Source organism: Microplitis demolitor, chromosome 10 (assembly GCF_026212275.2).
Source record: "Microplitis demolitor isolate Queensland-Clemson2020A chromosome 10, iyMicDemo2.1a, whole genome shotgun sequence".
In the NCBI taxonomy this organism is placed as follows: Eukaryota; Metazoa; Arthropoda; class Insecta; order Hymenoptera; family Braconidae; genus Microplitis; species Microplitis demolitor.
The window spans coordinates 6,286,160-6,303,662 of NC_068554.1; the positions used below are offsets into that span (position 1 = coordinate 6,286,160).

The following is a 17,503-nucleotide window of genomic DNA, read 5'->3' on the forward strand; positions in this document are numbered from 1 at the left end:
CTCGCGGCGGGAAAATGTACTAATTCAAATTGGGTGACCTTGAGTATAACGGGGCACTTGCTCTGACATGCCGTAGCGCGACTTTCAAGTTATTTGAAAGAGTGAGAGAGTAAAAAATACAAAAAATAAGAGAGTACGTTCAGTATATACCGTAAATAACGTATAGAGAGTAATAAAGACAGAGTAAAAGGTGGGAGGGAATAAGAGAGAGGAAAATGAGAAAGGCCGTGCCCGAGTCCCGAGTTTTAAGTCTAAGTCTCGAGTACACGAACAAAGAGCCTAAAAGAACTTTACTAATGTAATGTAATATTGTACTGAGTATTGAGAGTAAAGACTGAGACTTTATGAAGATGGAGATATTGAGTTAAGTACCAAGTGCTCGAGAGAGCTAGAGTTTGTTATTTTATTTCGCTTCTTAGTACCCATAGTTGTATTTGTACCCAGTTATTATTACAGTGAATGTGGAGTGGAAGGTGGAAGAAATAAAAGATCGGAAGTTAAGCAAAGGGCAAATCTGTTGACTGTGTGGGGCTACGGAGTATGGAGTAGAGGTTGGATATCATGAGAATGTATGCAATAATATGAGAATTGAGAGTTGAGAACTGAGAGCTGGCAGACAGGACCATAAGAAATGCTGTAGGCCGTAGCCGCACCATACCTAGAACTCTCAAGGCTTCTTAAAAAGTGTTACGGTGAACGATTCACTGACTTGGTGTGACTCAGTACCCAGTATCCAGTTCCATACTCTACACTCAACACTCCACCACCAGTTTATTTCTTTACTGTCGAGCAGTTGATCCTCCTCAGTAGACTCAGTTGGAGTACTGCATTCATAACATATTTATCCGGTCAGTTATATATTGGTGTTGTGTATTTACATTGAAGTATACGTTTATTATTAATAATAATATACTTCAATGAACTTGTGTCATTAATAAGTCAAGTCATTCAATTTATATTTTAATTAATAATAATAACAATAATTGATTATTTATAATAGTCTCTTTATATTATTATAATTATACATATATTGAATAATATGTTTTATTGTGAATACAAATAAATTTAATAGGTAAGAATTAAAAGCATATTTATATTTTTTCTTAATATTTAATTTTTATTGTGATAATTTTTCAAAATATAAGTTTATTTATTTAACTTTTATCGAGATTAATTTTAGATTTTTTTTTTATCAAAAGATATTTTTTATTGCAGGATTATAAATATTTAACATTAGTAATTTAATAGAGTAAATAGCGATTATATTAATTACCGGATACGCTTTTAAATTAATAATAATAAATAGTGAGATAAATAAACTTGATTTATTATTCATTATATGTATACTTAATACAATAGTGACAGTACTGGTTTTATAATTTTAATATAAATCTTTTTTCATATTGTTATTATTTATTATAAATTTTAATTATCATAAATAATTATTTTCTACCAAAGTAATTGTGAGAGCGTAACAAAATATAGAAAGTAATTAAATATACTTTTATTATTTTATTATTATTATACTGCAATTTAAACCACGTGAAAATAACAATATATATGTACATAAATATGTATGACACTGGAATGCGTATAACATTACATTTGATATGCATATAAATATTTTCAAATAAATAAAGTATAAATTTATTGTTCGGTTTTTATGATTATGATTAATTATTATTTATTCTTTATTTATTTATATATTTAAATGCATATTAACATGGGCATGTACATTCATATGTAATAAAAAAAAACGCGACAATATTGTATAGTTGAATATTGTAAAACATACAATACGTTTATGAGCCTTTTCATACAGTTCCTTTCAACATTCAGGTAGTAAGTAGTAGGGAAAACGTTCAATGACCTGTAGAGGTAAAGAGAGAGGCAGAAATGCCTTTTTTTTTTTAAGATCAAACGTTTATTTTTTTGCTAATTATATTTATTAACGATTACTATGTACTTATTTTATTTTATTGTTAATTATTACTATTATGTTGTAAATTATAGATTGATAGAGATATATTTATTTAATCCTAGAGCTTTAGCTCCCTGGACTATTGAAAAATACAAAAATCTTAAAATTCGTCACTTTTATGGGTAAATCTCGTAACTGCAAACTTATAATTTTTTCAGGAATCTGTCAAAGTATTTATTCTGTTTCACGTGCGTTAGCGTAAATATTAAAATTCAAAATTCTCTTGAACACTCTGATATAATTATTAATATGTAAAGCTTTTACGCAATAGCAGTACTAAAGAATGTTTTTCACTCATAATTTTAATTATGCCAAAATTTAGTTACGAGGTTTACCTAGAAAAGGGAGGAAATGTACATGGGTATGTTTTACAGTTATTAATAAAAAGAAAAATTAATTATTAATATTCAAAAAATGATCAAAACAAGCACATGCATTCCATGAATTGTAAACTTATTTTCACATGGAAAAAAAGAGACGTTTGAAATTGTAACCCGAAGCCTGGGTGTCAATATAGAGAATTTTAACATTCCAAGCAATAAATTTTATAACACGTGGCATAAATTTTTAATGTTTAAGTTACGATTTTTAAAGTTCAAATATCAATTCCTTCTGCATAGACAATAAATTTTAATATTTATCCTATAATTATTTGCGTTTTATTGATAAAGTGATCAGAATTATTATTTACTGATCACTTTATCATTATATTACTTGTTTTTCAATTTATATAGTTTATTTTTATCTGTGCATATATTATTGATCTACGTTTTGGTATTCTTACATAATCTTGCCTAATATCTTTTCTACGTAACAAATTAGGTAGAAACTCAAATGTTGATTTAAATAATTGATAACAAATCGATGAATTTCTTTGTAAAATAAGCAAGCGATAAAAAAGTCTCTCCTGGTGAGTAGGAAGATATTGTTAAGGAAGGCAAGTAGACTAATTAATTTTATCGGTAATTAGTAGGATAATGTACTTAAAAAATTATTAGAGTAATTAAAGGCATTCTCGGACACTACCCCCCACTTGTTAAAAATTTCCAATGACTCAACTGTCATAAGCGTATCAAAATTTTATCAACTAATTAAAAAAAAAATTAAAACTTTAATAAAAAGAGGACAAGGTAGTAGTAATTTCGCCGAGGTATAGATTTAAAAAAAAAATGACTCATAGTTGTTATCAATTAAGAATTGAACGAAACTTGGAAAATAAATTTTACCCTACAAAATTTGAATTCTAAAATTGACCTAAAAAAATTTTACTGAAATTTATTTAGCCTTCTTTTTCGAAGCAGTAAATATTTTGATCGATTCTCTAGAAATTTTGTCAGATGTCAAGTTCAATATCCCGTATAAAAATTTAAGGGAAAATTGACTTTTAAAAATTCCACACTCCAATAAATCATTTATACTAAACGGTCCTAGAAATATAATTTTTAAATTAGTTAATGACTTCTCAAAGTCGTTAAACTTTTTTAGTGGGTCTCTAAACACATTCAAGAAGTCAATTCGAGTGAAAATTGAGTCTAATAATTGAACTGTGTGACTGTTCATGTTTATTTCTTTTTTAGATCATTTGTTTTTATGTTATTCGCACTGTGATAACGCGAATAAATATTATAAAATTTTGTAAATTGCGGAAAGCGTCAGATAAATAAATAAACTTAATTTAATTCCCAATTGATATCAGTGAGTAATTTTTTTTTAAATCTATATCTCAGCGAAATTGCAGCTACATCCGTTTTTCAATTAATGTCTTAATTTTTTTTAATTAATTAATAAAATTTCAATACACTTATGACAGTTGAAAGTCATTGAAAATTAAAAAAAAAGTGGGGGGCGCTGTCTGAGAATGCCCTTAATTTAACGAATGACCTTGTAGGTTTTTATGATTAATGGTAATTGATAATGATAAATATAATCTAAACAGTACTAATTAATGTACACTATTAAATTTAATTAAATTATTTATAAAAACTAGTACAGCATTACATATATATGTATGTATGTAGAGTATGTGTAAAGTTGACAGTTCTAATGAGAGAAAGTTTTTTTATGTTTTCAGTTGTTTTAGCAATTTATTTAATTTAATAAATATAATTATGGTTTTTGTTAATTTTAGATTTAAATTAAATGAGAATGGAATATGTGCGGTAATTAATTGGGTCGAGATTAAATGGAGATTAATGAAAGAGAGAGATAATAAATAAATAAGAAAAAGAAAAATGTCTAAAGAATGTAGATACTTTGTTCAGCATGTTTGGAAAGAAGATCTTTGTGCAAATTGTTTTAAATCACGTGAAGATCATCATAAAGCATTAAAAGAACGTGCTAAGGTTTATGTTCCCTCGCCTGAAATAACAAATTTCAAGGTAATTTTATTTTAATTGGATTAATTTAGTTTTATTCATACGATAAATATATTTATTTTTAGAGTATTTTGAGAGACAGTAATGGCAGACAATCGGAATTGCCTAGAAAAAGTGTCGATTTTCCAGAAGCATTAACGGAAGTTATCGGTTACGGAGGGGATTATATTTATAGTGATGAAGAGTCTGATGTAGAATATTATGATGACAGAGCCGGTGAAAAATCAAAATCTGATGAACATGTGCCAGAGAATGAGGAGGATCGTGCGCTGAATAATATCACTCGTGCTAATACGAATTTTAATCGTACGACTGCAAATATTGTAGACTCACCATCACCGTCATCTTCATCTTCTTCATCTTCATCTCCATCGTTGTCTACAACTGCGACTACGGTCACAACTACGAGTACGACTGATGCCAAAGGTTTAAATAATTTAATGCTCGGCACTATTCAGAAAGACAACGATGGTAAGAAAAGGACATTGCTGGTGTCTGTGACGCCATTTAAATCTGAAAGTACTATTGGGCCATCAAAACTTGATCGAGATTGGCTGGATCGTGATGTCGCTGTAAGGAATTTAACGGATATTAAAAATGATTCAAGCGTTACAAATGCCATAAGTACTGATAAAAAACCTAAAATAATTCTTGATAAGATCGTAGACATGCCGCTTATTGAGTCGAATAATTTTATATCGATGACTAAGAAGCATGAAGCTAAGCTTGCTTGTGATAAACCTGATATTAAATACTCAAAAGCATCGTTGGACCTCGCCAAGCATAAAGGACTTGATCAAGTAGGATTAAAAAGCCATAGTGAGATGATTAATTGTAATAAAATGTTGAAAGAATCTGTAAATAGTGAGGAAATTGCCATTCCCGATTTAGGCGAGCGTACTATTGAAGGAGAATCTATTGTAATTGAGTCCTTGAACGCTGAGGATAAAACTAAAGAAAATGTTGATGATGATAATAATGATGCTGATGAAAATAATGTTAATAGTAATATTAATAATGATAATAGTGATGCTAATGACAATAATAAAGAATTAATGATGGAAAATAGTAGAGAAGATGCTGGAGCACCGGATGGCAAAGCTGCTGATGACGAAATGTCGGAATCGTCTTGTTCATTGACTCATGTATCAACAATACCACGTAGTTCATTTCTTCATGGCGAAACTACTTTTAAATCTGATAGCTCTCCCAAGTCTGCCAGTACCGAATCATCAGACGATAACACTTTGAGCAATGAAATAAGCGATGATGATAAATTAGTTATTAAGGAAATTGTTGTTAAGACAAAAGTGATTGGAAACAAGAGAAAAAGTCATGATAGCTGTGGTAGTCAACGAAGACAGGCACCAAAACCACCGGATCAAATGGCTGAAGAAGAGTCTCTCAGCACATTGTTTGCAAGAAATCCAATATCAAATGTTAAGTATGATAGTCCGGTTGTGAGAGAAAAAGAAAAACGCGAACGTGCTACATCATGTAGTCCAAAGTTCAGTCGTACTGATGATGACGAACTAATGAATAATCAGACTTATTCTGCAAATGTAAATAATGAAAATTCTCGTAAGAGTGTATCATTATCTGAGTACAGTTTAAATTCATACTCCCGTGAGTCATTGGCTGGTGATAATACTGTGCAAGACAAAAAAAAAGGCAAGTCAAGATTTTCGCTTAAAAAATTATTGCGCATCGGTGCTTCTAGAAAAGAAATGAATATTACAACTTGCTCACATACATTCGCGGAAAATTTTGATGATGACAGTGGGAGTTGTATGAAAATTACTTCTTCAAGTCCAAGTTCAACTCCACGAGAGCAGCACACGGCTAATTGTAAGTCTAGGCCTGAAATCATTCATCCGTTGGAATTCAATGGCGCGGCTGTTGAAGTATTGCGTCATGATAAACTAATTAATAGTCCGAATCAATCCGTCGGTCGTGCTGACGCCTGTGCTGATAAGTCCCGTTATTCCCAGACTGTTGGTGCGTTTGTATAGTTGATTTATTTCGCTGCATACTTTTTAAATTTAGTTATCATTTAATAATATTTGAATTTTATTGACCAGCTCATCTAGGAAAACCACCGTCGCCACCTAAAAATGTTCAGCCGTCTAAGAATTACTTGCATTCACTGATGAAGAAATCAGCAAACTCTTCTCCGTCGTTAAAAGACCACAAGAAACTTGATGACAACTGGAAAGCTTCAGCAAGTCACAGTAATTTGACAAACGATGCAATTTATGCAAATCTAGGTAAGTTTAGGCCAATACAGTGCAATTGATCTAGCCTAGTACTTACTTCACAATAGGAATATATATTAAATTTATAAATAATTAGCTGTTAATCGGGATGTGATGCTAAAAAATGCTTTTAACGTTATTATTTTTGTTTATCAAAAAGCTATGTTAAAGATTTCCTTAAATTACTTCCTATTCTTCTAGTCCTTTTTCTCCATTCATTTATAACTTTTTTTATTTTATATATTAAATTATATCGTCATAATGTCCAATACTGATTGTCCAGGGGAAGAGGAGTCTCTCCAAAAATCTTACAATTATTTTTGATAAAAATCACGCTTCAAAATTGTCACATTTTTTTTTTTTATTTTTTTTAATTTTTTTTGTACAATACTGCACTGTTTAAAAAAAATAATAAATTATAAAACTGTTTTATAATCCAATATTTTTATATAAAAAAAAAAAATTAATGCTTGAAAATAAAATTTATCTAAACAACACACTATTTATTTAATCTTATAGTTTTAAGTTCACAAACTAAAATTAATTATAATTATATTTGTTAAATGAACGAATGCTAGCAAATGGGTAAGTGATTAAGGCATGAAGTAACAGCTTTGGCACACCTTTGAATTATGCGGCAACGTAGTTGAGTTGATTGATAATAAATAATTAATAATATAGTATATGATTAATTTAAATAAACAAAAAAAAATGCCTTGTGTGTCATGGTGTACTAACCCTGGCGCTTGATTCCTTGTGGCATTTTTGGATGCTGTCCTGCAGCAGCGGAGGATGTTGCAGGTGAGGTAAGGAGTGGCATTGCACCCTCTAAGCCTCAACGAACCTCCAGCATACGAAGTGTACAGTCTCAGTCAGTCAAGAAATCCGATGATGATGATGATGATACGAGTTATCACACAATTAATATTGATTCTGTTGATTTATCTCGGGTATATTTTTTATTATTTATTTCATTTAAAAAGTTGGGGTGTGCGAATAATTCGAACTTACGAATTATTCGTATCGAATTATTCGAAAATTCACAAATAATTCCAAAATTTTCTTCTAAACGACTTAAAATTGTAATAGTTTTTCCAATAATTCAAATTTTTGTCAAAAGTAAATAGAGCTTAGACTCGAATCTACGAAAAAATTATTTTTGATTACTTTAAGAAGTAAGCTCTTAATTAAACAAAAATTAAATATCTGAAAGCTGATCAGAATTTTCTTAAGTCGAATCGAGTAATTTTAGGTACAAATAATTCAAAAATTTTTGGATAATTATGTATCTAAAGATTCGAACGTTTTTCGCGGAAAAAAAAAAAAATAATATAACAAATTGAAAAGTAAAAAATCTACTGGATCTAGATTTCTGAAACGTTTCGCTTAGGTGCTAGTATGTCAGTCTTTAAGCAGTCGAATCACATGAAATTTTTTCATTTTCGTTGCGCGAAAAACGTTCCGATTTTCAGGTACAAAATTATGAATAATTCGAGAAGATTCGAACAATATGAGGATTCAAATTATTCGACAAAACTAATTATTCGAAAATTAACTAATAATTCCGAAATTTCCTGTGAAATGACTTAAAATTGTTATAATTTTTCCAATAATTCAAATTTTTGTCTGAGGTAAATAGAGCTTAGATTCGAAACTATTCAAATAATTCGAAAAGATTCTAATAATTGGAAACTATCCGAATTATTCGGTTCGAAATTCGAACCCGATTCGCACATCCCTATTAAAAAAAGATTTTAGTCTAGAATTATTTTCCAATATTTAGACTCTGAGATCTAGACTAAAATTAAAATAATTATTATTTGAATAAAAATTTATTTGAATTTATTGTTTATTTAAATGTAGCCTGTTGATGACAATCATACCAATAGCTCCTCTCATTCAATTGATAATGATTTAAATATTAAAATAAACGAAGACAATGAGCGACAATGGAAAAATCATTTTGAATCGTGTCTTCGTCAACGTCGAGGCCGTAATATTTTTCACCGCAATCTCGAGGATAATTATAATGCCCTCGTTATCGCAAATCATGAATCTCTTGCTCAATTATTTCAACAAGTATGTTACTGAATATTATATATATTTAAATAATTATTTTTATTATTTTGTTTTGTTTATTTTTTGTTTTTATTTGTACTTTGGTTGATTAGTTAGTGCAAGAAAATCAATTATCGTCAGTTTCATGTATCAAGAGAACTAATCTACAATTAAATGAATTTAATATAAATGTAGATACAATTCAAAAAATTGGCTGTAGAATTTTTTGCTCAGCTACATGGAATAGTAATCAAGTTATTTTGTGTTTTTCATCTGGTGGTCTCACTTCTCTGCCGACTTACAGAGAATTTTTTATCGCTCCTTTGGTTGAATTCATCGATTCACTTCCGGATAATTTATTAAACAATTATACCGAGGATATTTCACATGAAAATGGTACATTACAGATTACACTAATTACAGATTTTGTACGATACCTGAAATAAATTTTAATTATGTTTTTTATTTTTAAATTAGTAACCGTATCCGTTTTAACGCACATCCAAGTGGCAACTATTTCATCTTACGTCACTTCAATACGTCAAAATAATTGCGAAAACTTATTTCAACAAACTTGTTTAGTACTTTTACAATTGGTGAATGCATTGAAAAATCTTCAGGCACGGGGTATTGAAGAGTTTCCAAAGAGTTTGAGTAACGTTGTGCTTTGCCAAGAGGAAAAGATATTATCATGGCGATTATATCTTCTTCAAAAGTAAGCCGTTACCAAAGTAATTAATTTTTTTATAAACTAGAAACCATATCCAACTTATTATATGTAATTACAGTTTGCATATTGATGCTAATGATGGCGAGGAATATGTTTCTCTTTGTCAATGTGCTTTAGAAGCTCTTAAAATGCTTGATTTGATAAATAAATTTCCTATTATCAAACAATTGTTAATTCGTGAGAGAGCTGTCAGTCTTTCCCAGGTAATTTATCTGCACACAGAGAAAAATGGTATTGAGAAACGTACGAATTTTTATTATGCTGTCGACCAAACTCAAAACAGGAAATTGAGTTGCCAAAAAATTTTTGCTACACTACAAAAAATATTAATGAGTGTAAATGTAGCAGACATAAGACAAGTTTTTAATTACATATAAAAAAATTAAATAATAAAATTTAAAAAAAATGCATGAACTGAATTTTGAATTGTCTCAACATGCATTTTTTTAATTTTTATTTTATAAACATTTTCTATTATTTCAAAATTTTTTAAATTGTCAAATGTCCGCTAACTTTACTATCATAAAATACTATACACTCAAAATTTATTGATAAATTGTAATGAATATTATTTATATAAATTGGGAATTATAGTAAAAAATAAAAAATTTTTAAAGGCTCACAATAATAATTATAGTGCAGCATAATCATTTTTTGACAATTATCCTGTTTCAAGTTTGGTCGACAGCATAATAAAAATTCATATATTTTTTGTCTCTATTTTCCTCCGTGCAAAAAATAAAATAAATAATAATAAAAATTAATAAAAACAATTAATTTTAAAGGTAAAGGCAGTACTTGAATACTCACTTTGGGGTCCACCTCATTCAGTCTTAGGAGCTTGGAAAGAACGTGAAATAATTTTACAACGATGGCTTGATCTTGAGCGTGCAAATGTCCTTCACGCTCTAATTAAAAAACACACACCTCTTACAGTTGCTGATGAGTACCAACTAGCGTTTTTAATTCATACAACTGGAAAAATAATGTGCGAAGCTTCTGTGCTACTCGACGAACAAAGATCCGATGATAGTCACAGTAAAATGTAGAAAAAAAGGCAGCTTTTTAAATTAAAAAAGAAAAGTCTATAACTAAATTATGCTCAATTAAAATTATTGTTATTAAAATTGTATTATTGTTATTTGTTAATTTATTAATTTTTTTTAAATATATTTAAATCATTTTATATGAAATAAACGACTGATTTATAATTATATAATACAAGACCCGGTTATTTTTATCGATTATCAATTACTTAAATTGTTGTGTTTAATAATTAATTATTTGCAATATTTATTTTATTTTAAAATAAATTAAGTTTTCCGGCCTCCACGTCTTTTCATTGACGACGTACACTGCGGACAATACCATTTTCCTTTTGGTGATGCTGTAATACCCACACATGGGTAATGAAACCATTCGCGTGGACACTAATAAAAGTATAATAATTATTGATAGTAATAATTAATAATAATATAATTTTTCATGATACCAGCATGGAAACTTGAAGTTTCAGTGTCCCCCCAGCCAGTCGAAACAAGATAATTTCAGTCCGATGCCGCGAATTAATATTAGCAACTGAGTAAATTGTGAATGTATTCAGTAGGGTGGTCGTTAAAAATTAAATTTTCTCAGACACCCCATAAAAAGCTTCTTTTTAGTGAAAAATACTTGGGGATTATGGTTTTTTCTTCTAAAGTAAAAAAGAACACGTGCTTCAGGACGATCAAAGTTCATTTCTCGATACGATCACGGTTTTTTTTAAATATCTCATGAAATATGCAGATTAAAGAAAAAAATCATAGGAACAATTTTGTAGGAAATTAAATTCTTGACGAAAAAAGTCATAGTCATTTTTTATTATAAAATGTGTATTTATGAAGATATTTTAAAAAATCTTTTTTTAGATCTTATGATTGAGCGTTTTAAGGATTACAAATGTTGAAAATAACTTTTTTCTAAGTATATAGAAACTATTAGAAACATTAATGATTGATATGTTACGAGTTACGAAGTTGTCTATATTTAAAAAAAAAAAGTTTTTCCAAAAAACGTTATCTTTAACATTCGTAATCCTTAAAATGCTCAATTGATAAGATCTAAAAAAGTATTTTTAAAATATCTTCATAAATACACATGTTATAAAAAAAAAGAATATGACCTTTTTTGTCAAGAATTTAATTTCCTACAAAATTGTTTCTATGATTTTTTTCTTTAATCTGCATGTTTTATGAGATATTTAAAAAAAAACCGCGATTGTATAAAAAAATAAACTTTGATCGTTCTAAAGCACGTGTTCTTTTTACTTAAAAAGAAAAAACCAAATTTCTCACTTATTTTTTTTACTGAAAAGAAGCTTTTTATGGGGCGTCTGTGAAAATGTAATTTTTAACGACCACCCTAGTCTTCAGTCAACGGGCAGAAACGTTTGGGTTCCGTCCCTTGGGAACAAATATAATGATACTGCCCGCTGACTGGCTTTCACAATTTAAACTCTGATAATTGTCATTTGTTCAGTAGTAATTTCAGATCATCCAGTTCTTTACGTAAATGACAGTTCTGACTGATTAAGCTTTATCAAAATTAGAATGAATAAGGAATAGTATTTATAGTTTCTGCTTAATTATACATTTCAAATGACAATTTACGCTTACACTAATAGTTGGTTTTAAATTAACTTGTTTCTGATTGGCTGCTGACACTGAAACTTTAAGTTTCAGTGCAGGTAATCATGAAAAATCTAGTGTGTAACTCAGGATAAAACTAAATTTCAGACTACGGTCGATGTCAGCCAACTTCACTCTAGTCTGAAATCGTTTTGTTTCATCCCTTGTCACACAATATACTATAAATACGATAGTTACATCAGCATTATCACAAGCAACCATATCACCATATGATACTTGATCACAAATACAATAACGTGGTTCGTTAGGATCATAAGTCCAGTCAGGATTATCAGGATCAGTAATAGCAGTAGCTACTGGAGTTGTTACAACTGATGGAGACACTACTGGCTGCACAGCTGCTCCAATAACACTTGAGCTTGCGACTGTCGTCACTTTTCTAGTCAATTAAAAATTAAATTAATATTATAAATAAAATAATTTACAAATTCGGATTATCGGTATTAACTTTTTGTGTTTTTTGGTGGTCTCTTGTATTGCCGCGATGGCAGTTTGCGCTGCGCCAGCAAGTTCTTTGCTAAATTCAGCAGCATGGACACCACCACCTGTATTAATTGCTTCGTAACTGGCTTTGAGACTGGCAGTGCGTCTTCCTTGCTGCATTTGCTGGGTCGCAGCAATCGCTTGAGATGCCGCAGCTGCGATAGCATTACCTCCAGCACCAATGTGACCCAAATTGTAGCTCACATTAGTAACTGGATTAACATTTGCGGTTGGAGTAGGTAAATTAGCAGCCGCTATTAATGTCCCTGAGTTTGCTGATGTTGGACGTGGTTCTGATATACTTGAAGTTAATTTTTCAGCAGCTAAACGCTTTTCTACTGATGCCGTTGATGCATTTGAATCTCGGCGTTTTTCAGATCGTGCTAAAATTAAAGTTTTATCAACAAACTGTTCAAGTTAAATTAAATTATTTAATGTTATGAAATTTCCTACAATGACTATGATACTCTCTTGATCTGCTTGACGTAAAACTGTAACGATTTTCTTTCTGACTACTATTTGTCGGCGGTTGATCCAATTCCAGTGATCTTTTTTCTAATATCTCTGTCACTCCTTTATTGTCAGCTTCAAGTTCCATTTTAAATTTATGCAACTCTTGGTCTAATCTCCTCAGATATCTATCAACTAAATCATACATTGAATTCGCTAAATTAACTTTTTCATCCGCATCTTCAAGTGTTTTATAATATTCTTTTCTTATTGCTTCATACTCTGCTTCTTTTTCATTGGGTTTCATTTTTTTGGCATTTGAAAAAAACGTTTTAACTTTTTTCTCCAAACTGTCCATTGAATCTGTCAATTTATCCGTCAATAAAACAAAATACATTTTATTTTATCAGAAATTCTATCAATCAGTAACTAACATTAAAAAAAGTAAATAAATAAACGTACTTTGAACACCTAAATCCATTTCACGCATTTCTGTAAATCGATCTCTCAATTCTTGAGGCAAATGCTCAATCACTAAAACAAATAGATAATTTAAATAAAACCATCAATTATAAACCAGCTCCAACTCCAAGCCCTTGTCATTTTTTTTATTCAAATTCTTTACATAAAAATAATGAAATTTATAATTGTTGATAATTCAACCTCAAGTAAATATAAATAAATAATTATTATCATCAACAATACAAACAATAGATAATTATTTAAAAAATAATTGCCAAATAATTGATGGAACAAGTTGATGAATCTATAACCTAACTTCTAAAAAAATTTATCAACTTATAAGAATAAATTAATTGTTTTATAAATTTTCAGTTGAGTTTTATAATTAAAATATGTAATTAATTATTGTTTCTTACTTTCAACATAATCTTCTAGGTAAAGCATTTTAAAATAAGTGTTTATTCAAATTTTACTTCAAATTAATGTCTAGGTTAAGTTGTGCTGCACGATAAATGTATTTCCTTTTTATTTAGAAATTTTGGAGTGACAAAGTGCGGGCATCAAGTGGCTGTCAGATGCACGTGATTGGTTCAAATATTTTTTTCTTTTTTTATTAACAATAGTATGGTCTTGCTATAGTTGATTCATATAAAGTTTTTTAATACTCATACTCGGTACTCAAATCACACATATATACGCACCATATGTTTATATATATGTTCATAGAGGTATACGTATTTGAATATAAATATAAACTGGATCATCAGCGTTTTTCCAATGTGTTTTGAAATTACGTCTTCAACTAATCAATCAATTAATTAACTAATTTTTGGTTGTATTTCATTTAATTATTATCAATAATTAATATTATCTGTAAACATTAATTGCTCTTTAAAAAACGAGGTAAGGTTACTTTTGCTGATATTATTTTTAAAATTTTATATTTATTTATGAGTGTGAATGTAGCAGAAGAGACAAATTTAAAATAATTAATAAATAGAGTAAATAATTAATGAAATGAAATTTTTAAAAAATGCGCATTTAAAAAATTTTGAAATTTATAATTTTAAATTTGGGTGATGTCTGTTTTATTCACACTCATATTTATTTGTTAGTTATTAGTGTAAATCAATGAGTGTGAATGTTGCATGACAGCAAAGTTAGTAGACATCTGACAATTTTTAAAACTTTAAAATAATAAAATAAAACTTTTTTTTCCAAAAAAATTAAAAAATGGGCTTTCGGAAAATTCTAAAATCAGTAGATGCTATTTTTTTTATTTCATCAATTTAATTGATTAATTTTTTTATATCTAATTTAAAAATTGTCTTATGTCTGTTACATTTATACTCATGAGTGTAGCAGACAGACAAATTTAAAATTATTAATAAATAGAGTAAATAATTGAGATTATAAAATTAAAACAAAAAATGCGCATTAAAAAAACTTTGAAAATAATAAGTGCATTTTTTATAGTTATTATTTTTTCTTATTATTTACTCTATTTATAGTTTTAAATTTGTCCGATGTCTGCTACATTCTTACTCGTGTAAATCAATTAAAGTTCATTTGAAATTTTTATTGTTTACTTTTTAAAATTTTGTTCGATTTTTAAGGATAACTATCGTGGAAATTTAATATACTTTATTAATTTTGTATGAATATTGTTTTGTTCCCATAATTAAAAAAACTAAAATATAATTTTTAGTAAAAATACGATGTGACTACCCGAATAGCACATAGCCAACTAAGATATCTTTTAAAAGGACCAGACAAATTTTTTTTTGTCTCAAAATATTTTTGAATATAAATACAAATATAAATATTTTTTTTTATATAAATATGACATACAGATGTTGGTCTTAGGAGCCATAAGAACTTGTCATCTTTTTTCATTTAAGAAAAGTCATTCCAATTAAAAAATCGTTTAGATGATTTATTTGACAATAGTTTGTAATTTACTTTTTGATGTCACTCGTGTCAAGTCTTTTAAGCAGATATTTTTTCGGTGAAATAAATTTCTGATTGTTGTCAACATTTTGGCGTCTTATCGATACCCTGTTAAAAAAAAATGATTTGGAATAATTAAAAACAATATGAAATGATTTTAAACAATTTGAATCGATATATTCATATACAGTTGAATTGATAGATATACAATTCATATTTCTTAATCAGGGTAGGTTAAAAAACAGTCTTAACTTATATATTATAGATGTCACAAAGCCAAATGTGCTACTAAGGTATTTAAAACTACATTCAAAAAATTTTAAAAATTGTGTAAATCAATTAAAGTTCATTTAATATTTTTATTGTTTACACTTTTCAAAATTTGGTTCTTTTTTCAAGGATAATTGTCATAAAAATAAAATAAAATTTATTAATTTTATATAAAAATCGATTTGTTTATCAACTCAAAAGAATTAAAACATAATCTTTATTGAAAATACAATTTGACTATGTAAAAATATATATTCTCTGTTTAATAAAGATATTGAAATCGATTTAAATTTCAAAAATAATAAAAATACCATACAAACTTTTTTTCAAAAAACCTTAATTAGTTTTTGATAATCATGAGTTTATTAAAGTCTTGCTATGAAATTTCTCGTATTTAAAAAATAAATATATGTACATGAAAAAGCCTTAAAATAAATATTACTTAAAATTAATTGACTTCCGGGCAATAAAAAAAAAATTATTTAAATGAAATAAAATAAAATACATTGTGATCATAATTTTTATGACACTGACAATTTAGAAATTTAAAATATAAGTCAAGTATATAAATAATTTAATTTAGAATCATATTTATATTTTATATTTCTTACTGATTTGAACTTGTCAATAAATTTAAGTAATTGGCTTTAAATTTCGAAAAAAATTTTTGACAGTAAGGGCTTCAGATTAAATCTAGGTCATTCTTCTTCGTCTTTGTATTTTTTTTTCACAAGTTTTTCAAAAGTTCTGATAACTGGTAAATTTCTATTACCGTCTCGCCTGTGTCTGGTTCATCAGCCATTCAAGGTCTGCTTCAGTCATATCACTTTTCTAACTGTCGATGAAGGATTTTATTTGCTTTCTAAAGTCTGCCCTTGATTTTCTATTAAATTATTAATCTAATAAATGTAAAATAACTGGTTTGACAAGAAATCCACCAGTCAGTAAGATAATTAGTAATTATCTGTCGTGAAATGATTATGTTGATAAAATAGATAAAGAGGCTAGCAATCAGATACTTTGCTCTAGTAATATATATATTTTTAAAAAAAAGTACATTAATTATGTATGGATACATTTATTTAATTAATTAATATCCAAACTTTTAATCTAAAATTTATTTTCACATATATGTGACATACATATTTTTGCTTTTAATTTATTTTTAATTATTTGTTCAATTGCACAGCATTTTGAAATAATATAGGATATGTCTTTATTATTTATTATAGTTAAGTATTTTTAAAATTAAAGGATACAAAATGATGCGCCGTAGTCCAACACGTATTGAATTGCGACTAGATGATCTCCAAGAGTACGAAGTGATCCGAAAAGAACGTGAAGCTAAAAAAGCTACTGAGAAACCAGCATTCAATTGGAATAAAAAACCTACTCAAAGTGATATTCAAGAAAGAATTGGATATTGTCCTGAACCTTTAGATCCTTTTGCAATACCAACGCGTCCTAGCAATTAATTTAAAAATTTTAAATATTAAATAACTTATAATCATCTTTATATTTTTGTATTTATAATTACATCTATATAAATAAATTATTTTATTTTTATGAAAGTTGTAAAGTTTTAGTTTTATATAAGTAATATTTGTTTTAAAATTTTTTAAAATTACCACTAGATGGAACATCGCCAAAATTTTCTCGTGTGCAGAATTAACATAAAAGTGACATCAAGCTTTAAATAATTGTTTAACATTCTTATAAAAGTATATATTATTTATATTAATAAATTTCATTAATTACCTAAAAATTAAATAGTATAAATATATAAATCATTAAGAGTTAAC

General features: G+C 28.0%; 2 protein-coding genes across 5 annotated transcripts; one reads left to right on the forward strand and one right to left on the reverse strand.

Moving 5' to 3' along the window:
• Positions 1-43: 43 nt before the first annotated feature.
• Positions 44-10,538, forward strand: LOC103578298 (probable serine/threonine-protein kinase ndrD). 4 transcript variants are annotated; one of them, XM_008559316.2, is made up of 10 exons: positions 44-1,072; positions 4,110-4,359; positions 4,422-6,354; positions 6,438-6,623; positions 7,395-7,561; positions 8,475-8,690; positions 8,783-9,065; positions 9,147-9,384; positions 9,458-9,602; positions 10,185-10,538. In XM_008559316.2, exons 2-10 carry the CDS (start codon positions 4,213-4,215, stop codon positions 10,446-10,448), a joined length of 3,579 nt encoding a protein of 1,192 aa, XP_008557538.2. In that variant the 5' UTR covers positions 44-1,072; positions 4,110-4,212; the 3' UTR covers positions 10,449-10,538. The 4 variants fall into 4 exon arrangements, with proteins under 4 accessions (XP_008557538.2, XP_008557542.2, XP_008557539.2 ...); XM_008559320.2 differs by having other exon boundaries at positions 7,398-7,561; XM_008559317.2 differs by having other exon boundaries at positions 44-848.
• A 70-nt stretch (positions 10,539-10,608) lies between these two features.
• Positions 10,609-14,379, reverse strand: LOC103578300 (inhibitor of growth protein 3). Its single transcript, XM_008559321.3, has 6 exons — positions 13,898-14,379; positions 13,482-13,553; positions 13,023-13,382; positions 12,535-12,952; positions 12,264-12,465; positions 10,609-10,829 (listed from the first exon to the last, which is right to left on the reverse strand). Exons 1-6 carry the CDS (start codon positions 13,923-13,925, stop codon positions 10,713-10,715), a joined length of 1,197 nt encoding a protein of 398 aa, XP_008557543.1. The 5' UTR covers positions 13,926-14,379; the 3' UTR covers positions 10,609-10,712.
• Between the last annotated feature and the right edge of the window lie 3,124 nt (positions 14,380-17,503).

Coding starts and splice junctions, on each gene's coding strand:
- LOC103578300 (XM_008559321.3), bottom strand. CDS start 13,925: ATGCTTTACCTAGAAGATTATGTTGAAA. Junction 13,554..13,897: donor CCTAGAAGATTATGTTGAAA/GTAAGAAACAAT, acceptor TATTTGTTTTAG/TGATTGAGCATTTGCCTCAA. Junction 12,953..13,022: donor AAGAGAGTATCATAGTCATT/GTAGGAAATTTC, acceptor CTTTAATTTTAG/CACGATCTGAAAAACGCCGA.
- LOC103578298 (XM_008559316.2), top strand. CDS start 4,213: ATGTCTAAAGAATGTAGATACTTTGTTCAGCATGTTTGGAAAGAAGAT. Junction 6,355..6,437: donor CCGTTATTCCCAGACTGTTG/GTGCGTTTGTAT, acceptor TTTATTGACCAG/CTCATCTAGGAAAACCACCG. Junction 9,603..10,184: donor GAGCTGTCAGTCTTTCCCAG/GTAATTTATCTG, acceptor TTAATTTTAAAG/GTAAAGGCAGTACTTGAATA.